Genomic DNA, 25,516 nt, shown 5'->3' on the forward strand with positions numbered 1-25,516 from the left:
CGCTGCGCATCTGTTTCATGGCAGCTAAAACTGAGCAGTTCCAAGTGACTTTTTTTGTTTTGCTAAACACACTCTCAGTTCAGTTAAACACAACTGACAGCGTTAGACAAATCACCAAACAGGAGGCCATTTGCTCAGCAGGTATCATGGGAAATTGCTGACATTTCTCACAACAAGAGCTTCATCCTTAAATGACTTTGATGCCTCTGTTAGATAACGTAACTTTAAACCTTGCTATCACAGATATTTTTAGACATATTTATTTCTGGCATATACATGAAACACATTCAGATGATACGTATGCACCTTTTGCTCAGTTGGTCCACATACTTGACATGGATTTCAGCAGATTTATTCTTCTTAAACTTCCAGCTTCCTGAGTGATTCATCAAGGCATAGCCTATTGTTCATCAAGGTGAAAGGTGCACACTCGACTGCAGTTTGCTTCAAGTTTTCTTTTTTTTTTATGCCCTGTGAGCATTTTTCTATCCAAAACATTTAATCATGACTCTAAAAAACACTTTGAGATACAACCCAGCCTGCCTCACTTCAACAAATACTTTTAATAAAAGCTGAAACACAGTGTGACAACAACATGTGTACAGAGTAATTATGACAGAAAATTGACTAATAACACAGCCTTGTTAGACAGCTCAGTAGTGTTTCATAGCATTAACCTTTTGGCTTATAAATGTAACTTTTTATTTGAAACATTGTTTCAACTTTGGCCAGTGCTTCCTGAAAAGTTAAGATGATTGCTGGACCTCTGCAAAAGTCTGATTTCTTTGTGTTTTGCAAGGAAAATGGGAAATGTGTGCAGCCATTTATTAAAACACGTGAAAACATCAATGGAAATACAGTGTATAAGACAAAAACAGGGGTTGTACAGTTCTAACCAGCTTTAGTGTTCATCATAGTTTAGCGATCGTGCTCCAGGCCTCTTAAAGGATATTCCAAAGCTCTTCTTTGGATGTTGATGTTGGATGTTATTTTTTGTTCTGATAATTTGAACAAAAAATGTCAAATTTGGAGTGAATACTACATCAGACATGTTGCCACTGATTTTCAGTCCAGTTCTTGTGCAATTTAGCTGCCTTTTTTCTATGTTTCACTTCTTTAGTTAAAGCTTGTCAGCCAATTATACTATCTTTGATGAGGCTTCGCTAAAGAGGAGATGGATCAGCTGAAGATCCACATGTATCTCTCAGGTCCTTTGTCAGCTCTTTGTTGGATTTTTTTCTATTTCTTAAAGACATGACTGTCAGATATGGTCCATCTGCTTTAGTTAATCATTTTTAGACCTGTCACTTCTTTTGCACTCCACTTTTCCAGTTTCCTCAAACTTTTTAAGGACACCCTGCACACCGTACCATCATATGCAATGTTTTCAGCTAATAGCTCTTTGGGAATCACCTTGTTCCCAGAAAAATATTATTTTATGTCTGTCAAGCTGTTATATTTGTCACTTTTCACAGATTCAGCTAAAGAAATTAGAACAAATGATGTGTTTTTATGACAGACTGCTAGCAATAACGTGCCCAAAGCGACAATTTAAAATGGGCTCTTTGCTAAGTTTTCCATTATATGTAAACACAACAGTGATTCATCCAAAGAGTTAGATGCCCGTTTTATGCTTGAATGATTCATAGGCCAGTTTTAAGTCGCTTAACAAACAAACAAACAAAAAACATTCATCTGAAAATGATCAGCAACAAGGACGGGACTCCTTGCACAGTTTGCACAGCCTACACAAAACTAAGTTCGAAGCCTTTTTCTTGTCTATGGTAGATAGATTTGTTAGCTTAGCTTGCCCTAGCACCAATGAAAATGGGATCAGATGGCTGCCCTGCCTCTTTTTTTCCTCATTTAAATTTTTACAAAATTTTCAATTTATCTGTCCTGCCTCTTTTTAAATGTTCAAAAATATTGGTGCTTGAACTTCTAAAAAAATGTTTTAAAGGAAAACAAATTGCAATAATAGCTTTTGCTTCCTTTAAAATTTTTTCAAAAACTTATATTGACAAGACACATGTATACCAATAGCTAACCTTTGATTCCTCAAATGTACATGTACACAACAGGGAGGGCTATTCTCTCCACCTGTCACCATGAACAATGACTGAAACTTTTTTTTTTTTTTTTTAGGTGGCTATAAATAACAGAGCACCTGGACAGAAAGAGGAAGCCAAATCTGTACAGACAGACTGGCACAGGTAGATGGATAGCAATATGAGGGCATTAATGAGAGCACAGGTCCGCCAACACATGGGATGTGAGCTCTGCAGATGGCTTGATGTCATTATTATATGGCAGTGTAAGAGGTTATGTTGCTGTGACTTTGGTGGGTGGTGGGGCACAGGGTAGAGTGAATGAGAGCTTTAAAATTATAGCAAGAACAAGGTCAACTGAAAACTTTGATTTTACTTACTTGTGGGCGATCAATATCTCAGCAATCGAAATACGAAGAAGGAATTACCATTTACACTGTCTTGGAGTTCTCTCTCTCTCTCTCACACACACACACACACACACAAGTATAACTGATTTAATGATCAAACCAGCGGCACAGCCTTCCTCTTCTCATGCCGCCCCCTGTGAGATGAAAAAAAAAAGTGAGCATCTATTTCTGTCCTCATCTCTAATGGTGCCCAAAGTTTAATCAAGATATATTTGGGTTTGCACAAGGCCTCTGCGCTGTATTTAATAAGGAGACTGTGCCGATATTAGAATTCCATCACTTCGATTCATCAAAGCATACAGTTCAAAAATGAACATCGCATTTTTCATCGCAGCCGTTCCAGTGCTATGAAAACAACCATTGGTTAAGGCTGAAATTTATGGCGGATCTACAACAAAAGGGCGGAGAAGTCCATCGTGAAAACTGAAGCTGATTGTAGGGTCATTTTACAAATGAGACACGGAGCCGCAATTTCCAAACCCATAACGGGCGGATTCTGTTATTTAACCAGGGCTTCTGCCAATAAGAACTATGGAAGGCTCAATGAGTTTGAATGAATTAAGGCGGAAAGGTGAAGCATTAATCTTACGCTGACCCATGACTGAATGTCACGGAGGCAATAGCAGAACCCATTATGCTACCAAAAACGATATGACAGGAAGTAATAAGATTCCACGTTTTTTGCTGGGGGTTTTTCCCCTTTGAGAAGTTATGGACTGTCAAATATGAGCTACAACTTGAAGGGCATGGTTTGATCAGAGGCTAAAAAAAAAAAAAAAAGAAATAGAAAAATCTCCCAGAATGAAGACTTTTCAAACAGGAAGTCTGGTCTGTGCTCCAGCAGCTGAGCAACAAATGAATACAAGCTAAGCTGCCTTTGACATTGAAGCATCAGCACTACAACCATTAAATGGAAAGGTCAAAGTTCACTTTAACCCACAGTCCATGGAGTGTTTACCTCCTGAACTTACTAACTAAAGAGAAACATACTAAACACCATCCAGGCTTCCAATCATCTTTAATACTTTTGCATTTGCCTTCAATAATGTGGATAGGCAAGTTTTTCCTATTTCGGATTCAGTTTCCATAAAAAAATATTTAACTTTATCAGCATGAAAATCAAATTTGAAAAATGCAAATTTGGTACAGGGGAAGATGTGGGTAAGCCATTCTGGAGAAAATGAGGCGGAAAATACATCATTTTCTCATTGAATAAGATATCAATTAAAATAAAGCAAAAAATATGAAAAGCATGAAGGACGGCTGTCATTTTCAGCCTGAACTTGCATTTATCTTAAAACTGTGCTAGAATGTTGGGAAATATGTTGAAGTGTTTGTAAGAGCCCTGACATACAGTAGGGCTTCAACAGGGTTCATAATGCTTTTGCTAATGATCTGTTATATAGACAGTGGAGAAAATTAGGTCAGAGCGTGTAATAGTAATTCCAGGCTGTTCTTAACACTCACTGGGTTTTAGGCAGCCTTTTAGACTTGTGCTAAACTGACGTCAGCTCAGCATGGACCTCCTTACACGAGGTTGCCTCACTTCCTTATGGAAGTAGGCAAGCCTAATAAGCACCAAGTATTGTTTTTGAATTACCCTCTTCTTCCTCTTGCATCCACTTCTTCACTGTGTCACTCTGTTTGCTATTTGGTCCTTTAACTAAGTAAAAAGTAGAGGTGGAAAGTTATGAAGTAGTTGTACTTCGTTACAGTACTTAAGCAGAATTTTCATGTGTCTGTATGTTACTTGAGTAGTTATTTTTTTGGACAACTTGTTACTTTTTCTCCCTACATTTAAACACAAATATCTGTACTTTCTACTCCTCACATTTTCAAAACGAGCCCGTTACTTGAGGTTTAAAAGTATCTTTATAGTGTTTATACTCTAGCTAGAGCTACTGAAGAGGAGCGAGCATTTTTGAGTGGCAGGTAATATAAAATGCAACGTTTGTAGTAGCTCAACAGTTGGTCGCACAGTGTGTCTGCTAGCTAAAGGTACAGCAACTGTATTTCTCAGGGACAGAAAACAGCGTAAGATAACTTCAGAGATGGACAAAGACATAAAAAGACAGAAAGGACAGGAGAAGAGAGGTACATTTAACCTCCTAGGACCTGGCGTCCACATATGTGGACATCACATTTTGGGTTATTTACACCAAAATACTAAATTTTGCTCTACAAGGGCCTGATATCCACTTACAAGGACATTATACTGCTACTGTTCTATCAAAATTTTAAACGAATATCCTCATATGTGGCTCTCATTTTTCTTAAAAATAAAAATAAGGTTAAAAAAAAAAAATCTGGTAATTCTTTGTTTTTACATTCATCGGGCCCCAATATGCCCAAATATCAAAGAGAAATTAAAAATGCATGCCGAGGAAGATTTCAGGTCTTAGGAGGTTAAAGGTAAGGACTGCTCAACTTTAGATTTTAACATTGCATCTAATGTTGTCATTTTTAATCACAAACTGCATCTGTATATGATTTGTTTTGATAAATTGTGTATTTGCATATTGGGAAATGCCCTTAAGATTTTTGGATAGCCACCCATTAAATCAGACATCTCTCTACGTAGTATTTAACTTACAAATAAAAACAAATATTTATGTCAATATATATAGGTTTTGTTTGAGGAAGCCAGGCGAGGGGGAGCCAACTGGAAAAAATGAGAGGGGTTCTTAAAGAGACAGGTAGAAGGGCTTGTTTCAGAGAGAGGTTCACCTCAGGTTACCTGGGGTGCTACAAAGTGGACTCCTGTGATAAAAACATGGAGCTATATATTTGCATAATAGGTCCCCTTTAAACATAACCTTAACATTGATGCGCGTTTACCTCATTTGCAAATATTTAAAGTGTCTCCTTTAGCTCAGCAGAATATACCAATCGCCAATCATCGGTGCAGACAGATGCTTAAAGGTGACAGTGATCATGACAAACTCTGGATGCTAATTAATTCTTTAATCTGTATGTCAGGTTTCTATTGGGTAACGAGAATATTGCAGGTTAAGAAGAAAAAAGCAGAAAGTAGATCCCCTGGACAGCCAGATCCACGTAATTACAATCAGCAGTCAGATGGCTTCATGTACTAGAAAGTATCAATCTTCATTCCAGTGGCAAGCTTCCACAACAGAGCCAGATGCTTCCTCCAGGCACCATGAGCAGCAACTGGAAAATGTAAACAACACATCACTTGTCTGATGTTGGTCGTTCCTGGGCCTCCCGGTAAGGAATTGTGCTCGGATACGCTCTACAGAGCACACTAAGTGGAAACGGGGTGGAGAGATCCTGCCATGTCTGAAAATAAAGCGTTCAGCTGTAATTGATGCTTTTGGTGTCTGAATGTAATTCTCTCATTGCTGATTTATTATTTTGGAGATGGGCGATCTAACCCCAAGACTCCTGAATGAGATTAAGAAAAGGCCTAAATGACTTAATTTGTTTTATCTTAATTTATTATCGATTTCTGCCCAAGGTGTCCCAGTGATCTTAAAGCCAAGATACTATCAGTTTATTTGCCTTGATGAGCTTTTTCCCCACGCAGCACCAACACCCTCCGATTGTCATTCCCCGCCACGCCGATTGCCTCAAATGAACTTTATAACAGATGGCAGCACTGAAGAACCTTTGCGATTATTTGAAGATCACTCTTTCATGCCTCCGGGGAATCAGCGAGCCTGCCACTAATCAAGGCCTAACTGCTCTCTACATAATTCAAAAGTCTTATTATAATTTGTCACATCCAAGATGGCCAGGCAATATATCTTTGCCCGAGTGAAATATGTGTTTTATTAATATGCCATTAATGAAAAATTGGAGTTATTGGAGCTGCAGTCTCTCTCTGTGTCTCCTGTGAATGGGGTGATCTGTAGACGGCGATTACTGATCGGTTCCTACATGTGAAAAATTGCTGGCATAATTTTACGTCTGACCTTCCAACATTTTATGTTGGTTAGTTAATGGCAGGCTGTGAAGATGTGAATATATCACTCGGAACAAGTTATTTTGTCATTTAGTCTGAGCTTGGTCCTCCCAAAAGTCGCAGGGTGTCATGACTGCTGTGTGTTCCCGACCCCTTGTTTGGAAACTGTGACACTGCAGTGGAAAGTAAATGCTAGTCAGGGGGACACTTTTCAGCAGAGCAGATATCTGAAACTCTAAGAGTTTTCCCCAAGGGAAACAAGACAGGCTGAAAATCTTAAAAAGCAAAACTGAGTGCAGGAAGAATCATTACCATTATAATTCTCCACAGTTTACAGCATCTCGCTCTGTTCCCAGCTTCTATGCTTTTGCTTGTAGCGTTGCATCATCATTAGCTAGGTTATCGCACCGGATTTCCAACGACTCACTTCGTGCTGTCAGTGCATTTAAACCCTCTTAGTAGTCGACCAGTTGGGTCTTACATGCATCTAATTTCAGTCCCTACTGTTACAATGACCTGGTGCATTCCTGTCTTAGGAAGGAGACCTGTATTCTGCATCCTTATAAAATTATATTAAAATGTAAAGTTTTCCATTAGGGCTGTCGCTACATTAAGTAAACTGTGGCTTGCTGGTTGTCTAATTATACTACATATACTCCTCCTGTTATTTATTTATTTAACATAAACTTACAAGCACATTTGGCTCATGTTAACCAGGATTGAAGGTATTAGTGTATTATGCCCTCCACACTCTTTGATTACTTTAGGTTCCTAAAATTTGCTAAAATCACATGTCCGCAAATCAATGGGTGATGTTAAATCAGCTACATCCATCTTTTATATACAGGCTGTGATTTATACATATATTTATATATATTTCCCTGAGAAGTATTTGGAAGAAAGCCCAACCCACCTATCCTTTTTTTTTTTTCTTTTGCCTCCTCTGTGGATATCAACCTGCATGCAAGAGGACAGAGATGCTGTGCTTGCGCTATAATCACAACACTGTGCATTCATGTGTTTCAGTAGAGATCGAGTTTACCACCAAATATTCACTGGTGGTAAATGAAGTCATATTTAATATCTAATCCAAATTATATACCTATGCTCTTACACAGCTAGGGAACTGAGCCAACATCAAGCTTGTTGCTGTTGACAGAACCACCAAGTCTACATGCTACATGGCATTCACCCAGCAAAAAGTCACAGCAATTCATCTCTTGAGTACTCAAGCAGTCAAATCACACTCTGAGTCTCTTACACGCTCTGCCCCAACAGCGATGTCAAGCAGCGAGTGGAACTCCAGTTCAGCTGTCAGCTGTGGAGGAGATGGAGAATGGAAAGCGCTGCAAGGAGAAGAAGACACTTCTCTCATTATCCTTTCTTCTCATGGCAGCTTCACTTGCCCTGAGAGTCAGCTGTCAATCACAGCCGGGCGCATTAAGACAGCGGGTGCCCCGAAAGTAAGGCGCACTCATCAAATCTGCCACCAGGCAGCAAGAAAACACCCATAGAGCCCACAGCCACAGCCAGCTGCAATTAAAGTGCTGCACCACTGTAGAGAAAGGAACCCGAGGCCACCTGAAGGTCAGCGAAAAACCCAATTACCAGCTTGTCATATATTGTCAGGGAGAGTAATTCCTGGAAACAAAACAGCTCTGACTCACCTTTGCAGTGGCTGCAGAGAGCAAAAGATGAGATTGTGGGTGCAAGTGCAAGAATCAAATCTCTGAATTAGATAAATGGAACTTTTGTTTTAATTATTGTTGGAACAAACTAGAAAACGGGGGAAAAAAGGCTCCAGGTTAACGGTACGCACAGGGCCACACAGCTCAGACCATGCGGTTTCATGTACAAAACTCTCAAAGTGGTGGATTAAAAGTTATAAAAATAGAACATTTACAGAAACATATCTACAAAGTCAGTTCATTGGCCATAATTCGGCTACTATTTTCCAATTTTTTTCTTTTTTCAAGGAAAAAAAAAAGTACAATCAAACAACTAAACCAGACATTCACAGCTTAAAGTTGTGAGCACATTAATTATGCAGTCTTTGGCACGGAAACGGTTGCTACACAGTAGTTTCATGTTTCCACAAGCCGGTCTTTACTGCGGCTGCACTGTCCGTTTTAATTACAGCCACTGCCTGTCCATTCTCTTTAAGCGCGCCACCGTTGTGAGTGATAAGGTTCAGCCCATAAGACTTAGGGTGGCTTTCCAGTCCTGTGCTGCCAGGCTGCTTTGCAGAAGCAGAGTCTTTACTTGAGCTTGACCCTGCCGCAGTAACCGACTGCTCAGTCTCTACGGTTACCACAGATCCTTTCCCCAGCGTGCTGCCGCCTCCTTTATCTGAGTAGCGGGAGCGCCGCGGCAGGCTGGCGCTGTCGCTGCTGTCCTGTTGCAGCTGGCTCTGATGCCGCTCCCTGTACGCCATGTAGGCTGCTCGTCGGCTGTTGCGAGCTGCCATGTCGTAGTGATGGTGTCTCCTGTGGGGGGCGCTCTGCACGCTGCCCTCAACGCTGGTAGGCACGTCGTAGGCGTACTCTCGCAGCACAGTGAGCCGACTCGCCCTGTGCGTGCGCGCTCTGTTTTTGTGATGCCTGCTTATGTGGCCGTTGGCGGTGGCGGCGACGGTGGCGGCCGGGTTGCTCACGTTGTTCACGGGATGGAACTGGACCTCGAGCGGTGACACGTGCATTTTGATTTCATTGTCTAGTGAATGCTCGGTCAGGCTGTTGTCTAAAATAGCAGCGCCATTGGCTGCCGCTGATGCTGACGCTGACTTGCACTGTGCAGCCTCTGCGTGGAGATTGGTCAGCTTGCTGCCGTGGGCGGAGTTGCGCATGCTTGGGGCGCTCTTGTTTGTATAGGAAGAGTCTGCGCTGCTGTGGCCGCACTTGGCTGACTCCCCATCTGCCTTGTTGTCAGATCCTGTCGTGGATATCATCGCCACGCCTGGCTGAGGCAGAAGGGTGTCCTCCTGTGCAGAGTACGCTCGTCTCCCGGAGCAACAGACCTGGGACCAATGGCGCCTCATATCTTGTCTATTGACGCAGTGATGAGCAACCATGAAGGCCCCGAGCGCCAGCGCCGCCACCCCAAACAAGCAGGTGAAAGCTAAATCAAAGGGGTGGTCCTGTGATACCGCCATGGCGCCGAACACCCACAGGGCTGCGTACAGCCCCAATGCCCCCGCTGCACCCATCAACTGCCCAGCGAAGGTGTGCTCGTTCTCCAGAGCCGACAGCGGCACAGTGTGGGGGGGAAACACTAATGAAGAGGATGCCTCATGTGGCTGAAGCTGGAGGGTGAGGGGGTGGCAGTGGCTGCCGGGAGCATCGGGCCCAACCTCAGTGTTGGCCGGAGCCAGATGCTGCTGCTCTTCGGTTGGCTCTTTGAGCTCGTAACGACGCTCAGGGTGTCGGCGCAGCTGCAGCAGGATGCTGAGGAAGTACATGCAGTCCACAAAGATGATAAAAACTACTGGGCCATAAAATGCTCCGATACTCGGCTCCCACGCCATCCAGCAACTAATGAAGACAGAGATAAGACGATTCAGACATCAGATGTGGCTTTTTTTTTTCTTCAACTCTATATCAGGCTCAACGTTTAGCATTCATTTAAATTTACTAAACATGCTAATGGTAAAGTTTTCCTCGTTAAAACAATACCTCATCTCCCCATCTTAATCTGTCACTGAATATTAACCCGAGAAACTTGAAATTACTCTGGAAAAAGTTTTGCGTCTCATTCTTACAGTTACTGTCCCATTACATTTAAGAACACAGGTTGAATTTGTCTTGGTTGCAAGAAATTAATTAAGCTCCAAAGACTCCAAGACAGATACGGCTCCAGATTTCTCAATTAGTCAGCCACGCTACACAATCTAAACAGCTGCCGCCGTAGAGAGCGGGGCGGGGGAGCTCGCTGTAAACTGGCAGCAGTTTCTCGTTGCTTGGATGCGCATATCATTAATAGGCCTCTATAATCAGAACTGGAGGGAATAAACTTTTCCTCATAAAAATATTCGAGCTAATGCGGTGCAGTCTGGCCTGGATGACTACAAAGCCAATTTCTCTTAAAGACAGAAGGTAGAAAAATATGTGAATCTGTTGACCAGATAAAATGGCACGGCGTTTCCATGAAATCAAACAAAGAGAAGATAACTTTAATGACCGTTTACTAAAGTTCTACTTACTATGGCGCATTGATCTGGCTGCCGTAGTTTTTGATGTTTGCTGCAGCAGTGATCCCACAGACTATGATGGGTATCCCTCCGCCAATTAAGTAGAACCTTTTGGAGAAAGGAAAGAGAGGTAGTTCTGCTTCAGTCTTTGAATGATAAAATAGGCATGAAGGAAATAAAAGAGATCAGGTGATGCTTCGGGCTTCTACAGTGACACCGTGTGGTGGCAGCCTCACTAAAACGTGGCCACATATAACAACAGAAATGGCATGTACACATTTAAGGAAAGGTATGCTGAGTATATATACAGTTAAGTTTTATGACACAGCGTAGCGTGTCCTGCGCTGCGTCTGTAATTTGTGTAAAAAACACACGACAGCTCGAGCTTGGTTCACATTATAAAAGCTGCCTGCTGATACAGATTTATGCACAGGAAGAATCACACGCACACATCTCAACGGACAAAATGCACAGTCCTGTTTATCTGAACAGTTAAAGAGCCTGAGTCTAGTTTATGTGGTATTTACAAGCATAAGGATTTTGCTGTACTGCTATTAATTCAACCGTGCCTGTGCTATCCAGACATACTGCAAAGGAAGCAGGCACAAAAGAAGTGAAGCTCTGGTTCATTTCTTCACTTCCAGGATAATAAAAAGATACGCTAGTAAGCTAGAACTGGGTGAAACAAAAGCTCTGAAGCCATTAGTAGAATTAATACATGTTCAGGCAGTTGCACAAGGCTATCATTTGGAGGGTGTAGCTTAAAAAGGCACCACTTTTGCCACACGTCTGCTGCAGTGAAAGAGTGTCAGAGTCAAACCTCAGCATTGGCCGCGGCGGTGGCGGCGGCTCGTCCAGCTCCTCGTAGCGTTTGGCCTTGCGCGTCACTTGCTTGTAAATGTTCCTTGCAGTCACACCCACCCAGAGAGTGGTAGCGAGAGTGGAGTAGTGCAGCAAAATGCCCACCTAGGAGAGAATGGACCATTATAGTAGCAGGAAATCAGTGAATGTCAGTATGATAAAATGTGCCTCTTCAGCTCTATTCTTTAATCGATAAAAGTAAGAGAACGGAGTACACTGTAGATATTTTCATTTAGTACATCTTTTGCTTAAGACATCATCATCACATTGAGTTGGATATTAACATTAGAAAATATTGTTTTACATCAAAGCACATTCAATAAATCAACAAGGTCTTGCATCCAGATTGGTAGTGCGTCCCACTTCAGCACACCTTGAGGAGAGGTGCAGGGTTGCCTCAAGCCATGAAACGAGCTACAGTATCTTTCTATGCCACCCCACCCTCTCAGAGTTTTACAAGTGCAGTGATTTTAGCCAAAGGCAACTTTTTCAACTTCTTATTCCTAGAAAACATTTAAAGTGGAAGCAAACGCAGCGGGGAGGCTGGGAGAAGCTCGGAGTGTGCGGGCGCTGTATACTCACTGCTTGACAGACGCTTGAAAATCGCGTCTGATTAATGCCACCTATAAAAACCCCGCAGGTGAGGGAGATGTGGAAGCAGAGGTTGATCAACATGTGCCAAAACTTCCGGCTCACTCGGACAGACCTGCAGTCGCAGAAACAACAGATTGCAGAGCTATAAACGAGAAAAGGGGGCTTATGGGAAAGCCGTTCAATACCACTGGCTTATTCTCTTACCTGTGATGGTAGATATAGCTTATAATAATGGTGACCAGGCACAGGAGGAGTATGACAGTGGTGGCGTAGATAACCGGGTGCAGTGGCTTGATGCTTGGCAAGGAATATTCCATAGCGCTGAGATCCTGAAACAAGAATGAGATCATAAAGAGATATACTAGAGGGCCAGTGAGGTCATACTGTGCATCCTCACGGGTGCTGATCGCCTCACAAACTTCCAAGTGAACATAAAGAAGCAGCTCAACCTACCATAAGCAGGCCGTAGTTGCCCAGAGAGTTGCATGATATGGTTGTGAAATTGTCGTGATGGTCTAATATGCGGCAGCCGTCGCTCTGCCATCCTCCCTGACCTCCCGCATGGCTCAAGTTCCAGCAGGCGGACACAGGATCTGAGCCGCGGGCAAACAGGCGCAGGGTGACATTAACGGGGGTCTTCAGGACGCGTGGAGTCATGCCATCTGATGCGAAGTACACAGTGGGGTAAAGCACTTTTTGTTTCTTGATAATGTGTCCTTGTTGACTAGAAGAGCTGACCTTTTGTCAGGTTAGGGTTCATCACTATGCCTGAAACATCACGACTCACCTATCTTGGCCATGATGACAGGTGTGGCTACACTTCTCCTCCGCCCTCCATCAGCAAGTTGGGAGGAGTTGCCAGTGGATGGAAAAAACTTGCCATTGTGGAAGCCAAGTAGGTGGAGCTTGTAGACTGTGTCCTCTGGCTGCCCAGGAGGTACAGCCTCAGTAAGGAGAGACTGGGGAAATTGTAGGGAAGCCTCTGCTGCAGTGCTCTATAAAGACAAAAAACACAATGAAAGAACAACTTATGTCATGTTAAACTACTCAAAACACGCTGTTATGACTAAAATCTGATGAATTCATTTATAAATTCAAAAGCTGTCCACTAATAAAAGTTCGACCTAATAAAACTGCAAGCTAGTTTTTTTTCTGGCAGGAGCTGACCTTGTAAAAGACGCTGGAAAACGAGCTGCTCGTGTTACATTTGAAGGTGAGCTGGCGGTCCTGGCCGAGGGGGCGCTCAGGGATGGCCCTCTGCAATAACACGCAGGACATACCATTCCAGTCACTGACCTTGATAAAGTGGACGTCCAGTGCAATGTTAGGGGAGGTCTGGAAGGACAACAGAAAGAGTCAAATGCAGCTCTGCGTTACACATAATCTGTAGTGCAACATGTCTAAATGCTGTTGGTGAGGCTAACCAGGGGGAAGGCCTGAGGTGTAGCTGGGCGGTAAGCGGCAATCTTCTGGAGGCAGGCGATGATGCGGGAGCAGGCCATGGCTTCACGCTGAGCCATCGACAACACCCTCTCGTCGGCCAGCATCAGGTTACTGGCCATGCTGACCATCACCTGACCCAGCTAGGAGACAAGGGGACACAACAAGATTTCCAACTACATCCAACTCAGCAGCGCATACTCCAAGTTTTAAAAAGAGAAACAAATAAATGTGAACACATAAGCACATCCACTTACGTCTTTAAACTTCTCAACAAACTTCCCAAACTTCTCGATCATCTCAGCCACAAAGATGATATCCATCTTGTCTGAGAAGTTGGCAGCATCCTTCGTGTAGACAAACAGGCGTTGAGCTATAGTCACCACATTGCTCTCATTTAGAGGCATCTAGAAAAAACAAAACTGGGCATGAATAGAGAGCTGTGGGTCACAGGTGTGAGGAAGCTCAAATACTAGCAAATCACAGCCTGAATGACCAGATACAAACCTGGTTGATGACATTGAGGAATCTTGTGACATCCTTCTGAAACTGGCAGCGGGAATAATCCTCTTCTGCCCATTGGCCCTCGTGATCACAGTAACGCCAAGCCCGTTGCTCTTCACTGGAGCTGCCTGAGTACGTGCTTCCGCTTGATGGCAGTCTGTTGCAGGGCAGGTAGGCTCTGATCCCTGCTAAGGTGCGTGGCCACCTGGGAGGATTTAAATAAATTGCTGTTTATTTCCTCTTAAGGCTGTGTCATGTGAGCCAAAATATGTCCAATCTGGTAACTGAAGGAGTAACACCGTTTGGCCACAAGGGGGTGCTGCTTGCACAATAACACAAGTGCTCCAGCACAGCAAGAATACACTTCAATCACAAAGGAAATTATTTATTACTTCACCTTTGGTATATTCCATCACACTGGATTTTTGAGTCTTAAGTGGTTTTAAGTTAAAAAAAAAAGAAAAAAAAGGAATAAGTATCTACCTGAACTCTCCCTTGTTGTTGGAGACACGTTCAGGGACGCAGTACTTGGCTGAACTTTGCAGCACCACAATGTGGACCGTCCTGGTGGTGTTTCCCCTGCTTGTCCTGACCCGACACTCCCAGTTCCCCGTAAAACCAGGTTGGATGTTTGAGATGGTCAATGCACTGATGGAAACCATGAAGGGGAAAATATATTTTATGTTAATTGGTCAAGGTGGCTATATAAATTCCTATGAACTGCAGAATACACGAACACCTATCTTCATACCTGGCAATCAGCGAGCAGTTCTGCACAATGCGCTTTTCAATGAAGATGCCTTGAGTGGCGTCCGGCTTGACCATGTGGCCCCTGTGGTACCACAGCACCTGCATGTCCTCTGCCACGAGGGAGGCCTGACACTGGAACGGCAGGCTGTCCCCCTGAAAGACGACCTGCCGCTGGGATGGGGTCAGCTGGAAGGAAGGCAGCTCAAGTGGAGCGTCTGAGGAAAACAAGCAGGCGAGTCAGGCAGTATTTCTCAAAATGAAAATTAAGTGTCGCTCATTTTTCAGTTCTGTTTGCTATACAAGTTAAAACTGCATCTTTAAATTCTCAGTACTTTAGTGCCATTTGTAATTCATGTCAGGCCAGCAGCTTCTGCTAAATCTATGCCATACATTTCATAATCCCTCACTGAGATGAGTGCCAAACCGATAAGACATGAGCAAGTACAAACAAAGGCAGCGCTGGCCCGGGCAGCCCTTGTCTTATCTCCCGTGTCATTGCACAAGCCCCTGTTACCCAAACACTAACCTCACTGATACCAAAACAGAGACGTTAAAGGGACAGCGCAGCATTTTGACTGTACAGTCGTCTGAGCTGCTGCTCAGTTATTTAGACATGTTTAAGACAGGACAAATGGCAGATTGGGGTCAGTGCCAATTAAAATGATAGACAGTTCTGTTGCAGGATGTTCAAACAATTATATTTTAACGCGTGCGTGTGTGTCTCCGTACCGCATGTAAAGAGCTCCGGCCTGATGGAGGTAATTGACTGACCCTGTAGAGACTGTGGGTAGGAGCACTCTGTGTTCCTTACAGAGATTTTCCTGTCTTTGATCCAGCGCAGCAGCCAGAGAAGGTTGCAGTCACACAGCAGGTAAGGTGTCTTGAAGTCCCTGGAGATGGACAAAAACAACACCTGGGGTCAGTTTAGGTGATCGAGCACCATCAAACAGACTGACAATGGCCACGTGCATGAAGTTTCTTTTCAAGCTGAGCATACTTACAGCGCCTTCAGAGACACCAAGCTGTCAAAGGTCCCCTGAGCCAATGAAGAGAACATGTTCCCTGTAAGGTTTCTGAGAGGGGAGAAAAAAAAGAGGTTTTATTTGGGATGTACTATAAAGATATGACTAGATTACATTCACAGCAGTGCAAATGACTTACAGTCGGATCAGACTGGATAGACCTTTGAAGATGTCGCTGTTAAGACAGCTGATGCTGTTGTTGGCCAGGTCTCTGCAGTGCACACAGAAGAAGAATGACATTTCATTTGTTTGACAGCTGAAAAAATAAACCAATCTAAGAGCCATGTTGTTCTACCACGGTGACTCTTAACCAGGGGTACTCAGAGATTAGCGCTACTATTAAATTTAATGAAGTGAGACAGAAAAGTTAACTGGCACAAAACAGGAGACAAATTGTATTACAGTAGATAAGTAATGATCAAAAAATAAACAAATAATTTAAATTCCTAAGAGTTCACTAGCTAATTGTATAGATTAAAGAAATCAGACTGAACATAACAGATCCTCTCTTTCTTCTTTCAGCTGATGCCTTTGGGAGTCGCCACAGCAGATCACCCTATCCCTGGTATCCTCCACCGTCACACAACCATCCTTGACTACTTGAATCTTCTCCTCTGTGATTTTTCAAACTCAATGGTAACAATAACTGAGAAGTGGGAAGCTGAAAGTTGTCCACATCCAGTTTAAATGAGTTTTATTAAAGTTATTTGAAAAGTAAGCCAGAAAAAAAAGGTTGGGGACCACTGGCCCAGAAGATCATCGAGTTGTCTTCATCTGAGCTGCAAATGTATTGGAACATAAATGAACACCTTGAGAAACGCTGCTGAGTTGCTGAGATAAAAACAGTAGGTTTAAAAGAAAAAAGCCAAGTTCAACAGAGGCAGGTTGAGACAGAGATCTCCAAATTCAGCCGACAGGCTTACAACTTCCAAGGTGATTTTAGATAATGTCTGTGTGGGCCTGCGGGGGGAACCTACACATCAAAGGCACAGCAGCACTGTGGTAGGTGATTAATCACCCGTGATTAATGTCAAATGCAGGAAAAGTGTGTGTTTCTCCCCTTGATGTGACCTGACATGATGTCTCTTGCAAACATCAGATGGAAGTGTCAGAGACTCCCGACATCTTTCAAAAAGAAAACTCGGAGACGGTTCAGGGGCTTAACGGGAAAAAGATGGAGGCTGCCTTTGTGAATTACACTGACTCTACCAACATTCAGAAATATTCACCGAACGAAGGTCGAGGTCAGCTGGAGCACACCGCCTTCAGCAGATATAATCACCATCAAGGGATAATCCAAGAGTCATATACATAAAGATGTTTATACAACCCCAATACTACTACAGCTAATAATAACAATAATAAAGATACATTTTATTGCGTACTGAATATTTTCTGATGTCCATAGACCTCAATAAACTAAAATAATAAAAAGTAAAACATTTCAGTGGATTAACTACTTTTTTCATTAATACAGAAATCTAGTAACAGTAGTGCAACTAAGCACTGTTAGCATTCAGATTAAGCTGTGTTTCTGGCATCCTGTCAGAGGGAAACTGACTTAGTTGCCACATTGTGGCGTCTAACAAGATTTGTATTTTTTCCAAATACAGCTGTGTCTGGGACCAAGACTAATGATGGAGGTGAGACCAAAACCTCTGAATTAATGCTGCAACCCAGAAACCCAAAACAATGAGGTAAAAAGCACTAAAATATAATACTGAGAAGAGAGGAATGGTATATCCTTATAATCTACTAGATGTAGACTGTAGGTCTTTGGTTCACTAATAACATTAATTTAAGCTTTTACCATTATCCAAAAACCTACTTCAAAACAAGAAAGCTAGGCGGCAATTTTTCAGTTTCCAGGGAGACAGCATTGAATCAAACAGTCCAAGTGACTCAAATTTTGAACACCCTTGTTATAGCTGTAACATATAAACCTCTGCAACAATTGGTTTCTGCGCACAAAGTGCCAAGAAACGAAACAAGAGCCAGTGAGAAAAGGCAGATCGTTACCTCAGCTTGCCGCCAGCAAAACTATATGTTCGGGTGCTTGAGGAAGGTGATACTAACGCAAAAATGATACCTGAAAAACAGCTGGCAGGAATATCCTAGCATCCCGGAATTTATGTAATTATTGGTGTTGCGCCTTAAGGTGCCGGCCGTGGAATTTCACGGTGTGAGGTTATTAGTTTCACTTGGAAGTGAAGAAAAAGCCTCCTTTTGCTGGCCTGCCAAATTTGTGTGTCATGGGAAGGATATAGAAGTGAGGCGGGCGTACTTTCATCTCCGGTTATCGCCTGGATTCAACTGCTAAAGTTACAGCTACACCAAGAGACTCGAGACCAGATTCTGAATATTTGTTAAAATAGCTAAATACCACAAAAAAAAAGTGTCACTTTGTTACTGAGTGAAGTCACATGCATGTCTTTTGGCCACAGGCATGCAGCAAATTAACAGCACAGAGGAGCGCTCCAGAGCAGCACATTTGAGGAGCTGAAGCAAAAATAGCCCGATGTGATAAGGTTCGAGTGGGAATCGTTCAGCTGTTGGGAGGAATGCCGAGTAAAGAGCGCTGAGCCTAAAGGAATCCATAGGGTCTGAGAATGCTGTAGTGTTGGGAGAAGTCTGCTTAAATGTTTTAGTGCGGGGAAATTGAGTGTGTGAACTGTGTGTAAAGTCAGGTAAGGGATATACTTATCTTGGCCCACGGGGTTGTAACCAGCAGCGCGGCCTACACCCAAGCTCTCAGCGTGAATAAAGAAACCCAGCTGGGAGCAGATGACTACGTCTAGATCAGATGTTAGCTCTCTTGTAAGAGAGATCATTATTATACCCGTCTTAACATCTTTTTTTTTTTTTTAAACTTGTCACTGGTGCGGGCTGAACACAAATTCAGTGGAGACCTGCGCCAGTTTTTACACATTCCGTCTTCTCATCGACACGAGCGCCGCATCGCCTGTCAAAACAGTTGTATAACGGCTCTCTTTGATTTGGAGCGAACGTTCCTAAGCCCGAAAAACACACACACACACAACCGTAATGATGTTGTAGTGATGCTGGAAGTAGTCTCAGTGTGCACTCTAATGGAAAAACTTGCACTGAAGCTACAGTGAAGAGCTGTGGGCTTTGAAACAAGTGTTTCTGGAGCCTAATAAATACTGAGTAATGAATGCTTTGGGCCATTTTTAATGCAGGGTTTTGGAGCCCTGATGTTGATCTGCGTGTGGTGTACAACAGTGTAAATATTCTGGCACGAGTGAAAAGTGGGGCCACTCTCAAGGAGTTAGGAAACTTGTTTCTCTTCTCTGCAGCACAATTTTTCCTTTAAGATGTGTAAATGTGAGCTTTTTATTGTGGCCTTCAATCTGCAGCCTTCACTTTAAATGCTCCTGTCACTGTTCTGTGACATGGCACGCAAGATAAATGAGGCCTCCAAATGGCACATCTTGAAGTGAGGATGGGAAAACTCTAATTAGGCGATTGGGGAGGGGGCTAGAGTAAAGTCAAAGATACGGGCTAAAGCATTACGTGCCAAGTTTCTGAGGCGTTTCATGACATTACAAACCCTGGCAAAACTTATGACATATGAATGAGCCATAAAAACTGGCAAAGTCTGCAAATTAACTCCACTCCTATTTTCCACAAAAAATAAATATATAAAAAATGTATATTAAAAAAGCCGAGTGAATGTGTCGCTTGTAATGCCAAGCCTTGATGTAGGGCTTCTGTGTTTACATTCCCAGAGTCCAGTACTACCTCATCGTCTCCTTTGCTCTTCTGTGCTGCCTCCCTTTCACAGCCGAGTGACTATTACCCTTTGAAATGAACTGAGACAGGCGGTGGGGCCAATTAAACTTTGCTACAAAGCCAAACTGTAAACTGGAGCACGTGTTTCCATGATGATCTCTGTGGTGATAAGAAAGGCCTTTAACGATATCTGTGTGTGTGTGTGTGTGTGTTAGATTTTAATATGCAGAGGACATATAGACAGGCACGTATCCATCAGAGTGTAGCATGAATATGCATCGAGGAGGAGGGGAAACGGGGCCAAGTCTGATCCGAGGAGCTGACTGCCTTCCTGTCTCGTTCTTATTGCTCTACAGCAGCAGCCAAGCTCAAGTTTGTGTTGGCAGGGACTGGGTGCTGTCGGATGATTCCAATTCATGCTGTGTTCTTGCTCTCGCTCTCATGCGCACACATCCACAAAAGGGAAACACACGGCGATGCGCTTACATTCGACGCCCTAAACAAGCATGCAGCACCCAGATGGATTTGAGATTTACGTTTTCTGCATATCAAAGTTATCCTCAGTATATATTCATAGACATCGCACACGCATACGTGCTAAAAGACTTCTTAGTGCGAAAAAATATAAATCTGCATGGTGTGTGCAGTGGTCTCTGGCACATGGCCAGACAAAACAACCCAGTAGCAGTAAGCCCGATTCAGACGAGAACTTTTTTTCCGTTAATTTGTTGTGAAGGCAGTCTAACAGGGTCATTCCCAGTAACACTTACATAACATTTCCAACACGGCACAAGTCTGAACTGCGTGCAGTGGCATTAACAACAAGGCAGGCACGAGATGATGACATTCATCGGTTTACATCAAAACACTTTATTTTAAAGAACAAAAAGCTCAATCTGAGGACAGCTGTGTGTGGCAGCTCACCCCTCTGAGGTGAGGTAAGTACAAAATGTCATTTGCAATTAAATCATAACTGATGTTCACTCCATGTCTGTGATCATTTCTAATTGGGCAGGCTAATTAATGAAGTGTAAACTGTTATGACAAGTGCATAAATACATAAGTCCTGCTAGAAGCAGGTCTTGTCACTCATTTCAGGCTTAGGCATCAAAATTTCATGTAGAAAAGATAACCTGAAACTTCCTGCTGACTTTACCCAAAAATCAGGTTTTCAAAAAGCTTTTTTCACATGAAGTTACACATCTTTGCTGTTAAGTAACTCCCACATAGACTGAAATTCAAAGTTCTTTCAAATAATATGTTTTACTGTTTAAGAAACTCAGAAAGACTTGTACCAGTAGCTTCTTAACCATTATAGGTGCTAGAACAACTGCTCTTGAGAGAACAAATGCAGAGAGAAAGCACCAGAATTGGACTCTGACCAACTCCTAGTAAAAAATTTGTGGATTTCAAGCGATAACATTGTTTTTCAAATCACTAGGAGAAAATAGTTTAAAATAACCTGTGACCAAAAAAAAACACGATCTCAATGAATATTTTAAGAGAAGACAAGCTGAACAAAATCTGTCTCCTAACAAGATTCTGTTCTCAACTGAAATATAACTAAGGCAATCCTTTGAAAGGTTTAAAAACAAGAACACCTCGGCAATCCCTGAGGGCCTGAATGTGGGAATATGGAGTACACACACACATGCACGCACACTTAGAGAAACCACATTAAAGAGACAGCGGAGCTACAGCAATACTCACAGTCGCTTTAGTGCTGGCAAGCCAAGAAAAGCTCCTGGTTCAATATGACTGATCATGTTACTCCGCAGGTCCCTGTGGAAAAATGAAAAGATTTGAGCAGTGCAAACAGCAACAAGACAGCACAACTGCAACAGTGTTGCTAATCAATTATCCAAGTCTCCTTAAGTAAAACAGTTATAAGTTTACTGATCTTTAGTTAAAGAGAGGAACACTGCTGATCAGAAAAACATCTGAGAACACTCTCGGCTTGAAATAAAACATCGTTCTGTATATATCTGGTTGCTGCAAATTTTCTTGAAATTTCTTGATATAACTTTGAGGCCAACTCCAACTGGTTACCTTTGTTACCAAAAAGGATTTGCAGTGGGGCACGTGAGATACCTCCAGATTTGTGTTCAGTAGTTTGAAACAAATCTTTCCAGTTTTCTAGTTTGAGAACAGTCAGTGTAACCACTAGACTCTGTTGCCATCATCTGAAATTAACATTTCATTGTGCAACATTCAGCACCCATAATAACATGGTTCCTGCTAGGAAAACTTTTTATGCATGCATTTTTGTTTAACCCAGTGACAAGACCCCTTCTTCAAACTTAACACCCTTTGTCACCACATAGCTGTTGTCAAGGACAACCTGAGCCTCAAAGCTGCTCTCTTTCTCTTCACATACAAGCACACAAACCTCCCAAACCTGAGGTTCAAAGGCTCGCGGTCAGAGAATTCCTGCGGTGCTCACCTGTGCTGGCACTGCCAAGTCACTCATTACAGTCGAGGTTCAGGAGGCTTTCTAGTCGCCACCTGAACCCACACAAAAGGCCTCTGGGTAACTCTGCCTGTTTGATGTCAATGAACTGTCATCTGAAGGCGGGTATGTGGCCACAGATAAGTCAGAGACAGAAAAAAAACCACACACAAAAAACTACTGCTTGTTAAAAACTTTTGATGTGCTGGCTTCTCTGTGAAGTTGTGTTGAGAGAAAAATGAGAAGGCAGGACAAAGAAATCAAAAATATCCTTGCAGAGCCGTCGCAGCCAGGAAGAGCCAGATTTGAGAGTGTACTGGGTGCATAAACAGGCGTGTTGAGTCTGGTAATTTGCTTGTTGCTGAAGCTAATTTATTTTTTGTGTAAACTTTGCTTAGAGTTTCAGTGTTTACAGTTGGAGGACACAAACACAATCTGGCAACCTCAACTGGGTCCAAGAGAAGCCAGAAAAGAACGCTTTCCCTCCATCTGGCTCAATGATCAAAACGCATAGCTGCCAAAAAGACTAATATCAAGCTCAGTGTTGAGTGCTTTTAACCAGTCCTTACGGAGAATTACAGAATGATGTCTGCTGGAGGTCTGAGCTCTAGATCTGGTGGTGTAACCACTACTACTAATAGCAAAAAAAGAACACCATAGCTCTCTGATATTGCAGTATGTGGAGTTAAAGAAAGAACTAGCTCATGATTAGCCAAATATAAATACACTTCTCATTCCAAAGACATCCAACCACACATGACCTGGTACCTTTTAAATCTATTTGCAAGGCAAAAAACGCCAGGTTTCTCCTTTTGTCATGCTCAGAAAGAGCTGGCTGAATACTTCTACCGTAAGTGTTCTCCAGCACTGGTCTTGAACTGGCAACAAACTGAAGGGTGGATCTGCAGCTGCTGCCAATATTTCAGGGCACGTGTATGCTGTCTTCCAAAGGTGTTACTCATATGCACGTTAAAACAAATTAAAAATGTGTCATGTAAATATAAGATTAATGAAAGCCTCTTTTCCAAGTTTGTTTTTGGCATGGTGGGTTATATATTGAATATGGAAGGTTTCTGGCATTAGACTCACATTTCCACTGAAAAGAGAGAAGCTCGCGCTATTAAACCAACCACCAGCATCATTTTTAGAACATGATCGCTTTTGGGGTTCAATACCTGCCAATACTGAGCTGCATACTGCCATGTCGCTCGCATTATTTATTACCACACTCATTTCAGTGGGCTTCTGCACTGATGTGATACTATAAATACAAACTAGAATGATTCCCACTCTTTTCCTTACATTACGGAATACGGTTTAACAGTTTAACAGCAGCACTGGACTGACACTTTGGAGTGGCAGAGACACAAATATGTATGTCATATTTCCTGTTGCCAAAATGTTACAAAGGCTTATTTGTGTTAACGGGGCTGTGAAATTGTCGAGGGAGCTGGGCATTCCCTTAGAGAGACTGTGAGGAGTTTGACCATTCAGGAAGAAGATGTACACATGCTCAAGATGACCTGCTGAACTTCAAACCGAGCCCTGGAAAAGGGGAAGAAAGGTGATTTAGGGGACTTTGAATGTGGCGTGGCATTTTAGAAACTAATCTACTGGGATTTTTCCACACAGCCATCTGTAAGGTTTAGAATGGTCTGAAAAAGAGGAAATATCCAGAAATTGGCAGTTCTATTGATGGCAGAGGTTGGAGGAGAATGGCCAGACTGCTTTGAGCTGACAGAAGGGGTCTGCATAAAGGCATCTTTGAACACACAAAATATCTTAAACTGGTTTCTTGATCATGACAGTCAGTTCACTGTACTTAAATGCAGTCACCAGATCTCAGTGCACTTTTGGGATGTGCTGGAATAGGAAATTTACATTATTTGAACAAATCTGCAGCAACTCTGTGATCATCTATCATGTCGATATGGATCAAAGTCTCTGAGGAATGTTTCCAGAAACTTGTTGAATCTATACCGCAGAGAATTAAGGCAGGTCACAAGGCAAATGCAAGGCGAATTATTGCACATCACATGGGTAACTTACAGTTCTATGAAGGCACCATTAATGGCAAATTATATATATGACTTTTGGGTTTTGAATCAAAACATGCTGCCATCCAATAATGTTAAACAGACTATATTTATATGTCCATCTCCTCCTGTTGCCATCCAAAGATGCCTTGACTATTCCAGCAAGACAGTGCCAAAGCACACTGTGTATATTAGTGTGTTTGCGTGCAACTGAAACATATCAGCCATCAAAAATATGTACCATATTATTAAGAAAGTACAAGAAGGCAGAGTCTGAATTTAACCATAAATGGGAATTAGGCTTTTAAAACTACACAACCTGTATCTTCAGATCTTTATACTACTATTAAATGTCCAATATATAAAAATATTTGCAACATTTTAGGATTTAGAAGCATGCTGAACTCAGCAATGAGTCATTTAAAATCTTATAACGTCACCTTTCATTTGTGTAATAATTTTTTCAATATTTTAAAATGTTACATAGTCTAACATTAATCCTACAGGTTAAGCAAATTAGAGCCGTATGAGCAGAATCCTCTTTTCTGAAGTCTATTAAGTAAAGGCTGTGCTCCAATACCCATTCATATCTACTTTTATATGAATGTGACGCTTGCTTGCAGAGTACCATTGATGAATTCACAAACAGTTTTTCAGGAAACGCCACATACTAGCTCACTTTTCCCACAATAAGCATTCCCCACAGCACTGGATTCAGAAAGGAATTAGCATGTGACGGTCGCCTAAGTTGGCTCCTATTTCTATGAGGGGGGATAATGGGGATTCTGTGTGGCTTATTTCCATGCAGAGACACCTTTGGCCCCAACAAAACACAGCGGTCTCCACAGTTACTTTGCAATTTCACGCAGAGTGCCTGAGAGGCATAATGGATTCTCTACCCCTCTCTGGCACTCACAGCCAGCTGCTGTCTCAGTCGTCACCACTGCATTAAGGCCGTCCAAATGAGGGAGAGTCCCTTTGTAAAGTGAAAAAAGAAGGGAAAAGAAAAGCCGTGAAGGCGGGAGGAAGGAGGGGCGGATGGCAAGATGGAGAGCCTCAGTGCATTCAGACAGATTCGTGCTGCATTTTTTTCCTGCATTGAGAGTTTGAGGAAAAATGAGTGCAACTTAAGGTAAGAGGTAAAGTATAGGACTATTTCAGAGCGGTGTAGCGTGTAGGAATTACACTGCTAACACCTTTGGCCTTGGCTTGCCCTTTTATAATGACAAAAGCAAGTAAGCCTTTTAGTGATCTCACCTTGCTGGCTGAGAGTGGACTGGAGGGGGGTGGGGTCTGTGAGGAGCAATGAAAGCTCAGTTTTCAGGTAAACCCGCCAGTAGTTTCACAGCATGACAGTCAGGCAGTACAGAGTTTACAACCAAGGCAACTGCAAGCTCACAGACAAAATACACAAGAGCCTTTAAGGCTTTCTTGGTAGAGAAAGATCAAAGATTTTTTAAAAGCATTAAACATGCAGCCTCCTGTTTATCCTCGAGGCCTGAGCACTAAAACTAACAAGTGACCCAATTCAATAGTCC

General features: G+C 42.5%; 1 protein-coding gene across 1 annotated transcript in view; it reads right to left on the reverse strand.

Annotated features, from left to right (window-relative positions):
- Positions 1–8,132: 8,132 nt before the first annotated feature.
- The window catches only part of adgra3 (adhesion G protein-coupled receptor A3), a 29,952-nt gene continuing 12,568 nt past the window's right edge, over positions 8,133–25,516 (reverse strand). Inside the window, exons 3-19 of the mRNA XM_063470091.1 lie at positions 21,204–21,275; positions 15,880–15,951; positions 15,720–15,791; positions 15,448–15,608; positions 14,720–14,933; positions 14,452–14,616; positions 13,972–14,173; positions 13,722–13,871; positions 13,449–13,607; positions 13,192–13,359; positions 12,812–13,019; positions 12,478–12,686; positions 12,229–12,353; positions 12,013–12,136; positions 11,390–11,535; positions 10,582–10,677; positions 8,133–9,913 (exon numbers count right to left, since the gene is read on the reverse strand). Of these exons, the coding sequence (XP_063326161.1) occupies positions 8,455–9,913; positions 10,582–10,677; positions 11,390–11,535; positions 12,013–12,136; positions 12,229–12,353; positions 12,478–12,686; positions 12,812–13,019; positions 13,192–13,359; positions 13,449–13,607; positions 13,722–13,871; positions 13,972–14,173; positions 14,452–14,616; positions 14,720–14,933; positions 15,448–15,608; positions 15,720–15,791; positions 15,880–15,951; positions 21,204–21,275 (3,802 nt within the window). The 3' untranslated portion in view covers positions 8,133–8,454. The remainder of the gene's footprint in view (positions 9,914–10,581; positions 10,678–11,389; positions 11,536–12,012; positions 12,137–12,228; positions 12,354–12,477; positions 12,687–12,811; positions 13,020–13,191; positions 13,360–13,448; positions 13,608–13,721; positions 13,872–13,971; positions 14,174–14,451; positions 14,617–14,719; positions 14,934–15,447; positions 15,609–15,719; positions 15,792–15,879; positions 15,952–21,203; positions 21,276–25,516) is intronic.

Source organism: Pelmatolapia mariae, linkage group LG3_W (assembly GCF_036321145.2).
Source record: "Pelmatolapia mariae isolate MD_Pm_ZW linkage group LG3_W, Pm_UMD_F_2, whole genome shotgun sequence".
Classification (NCBI taxonomy): Eukaryota; Metazoa; Chordata; class Actinopteri; order Cichliformes; family Cichlidae; genus Pelmatolapia; species Pelmatolapia mariae.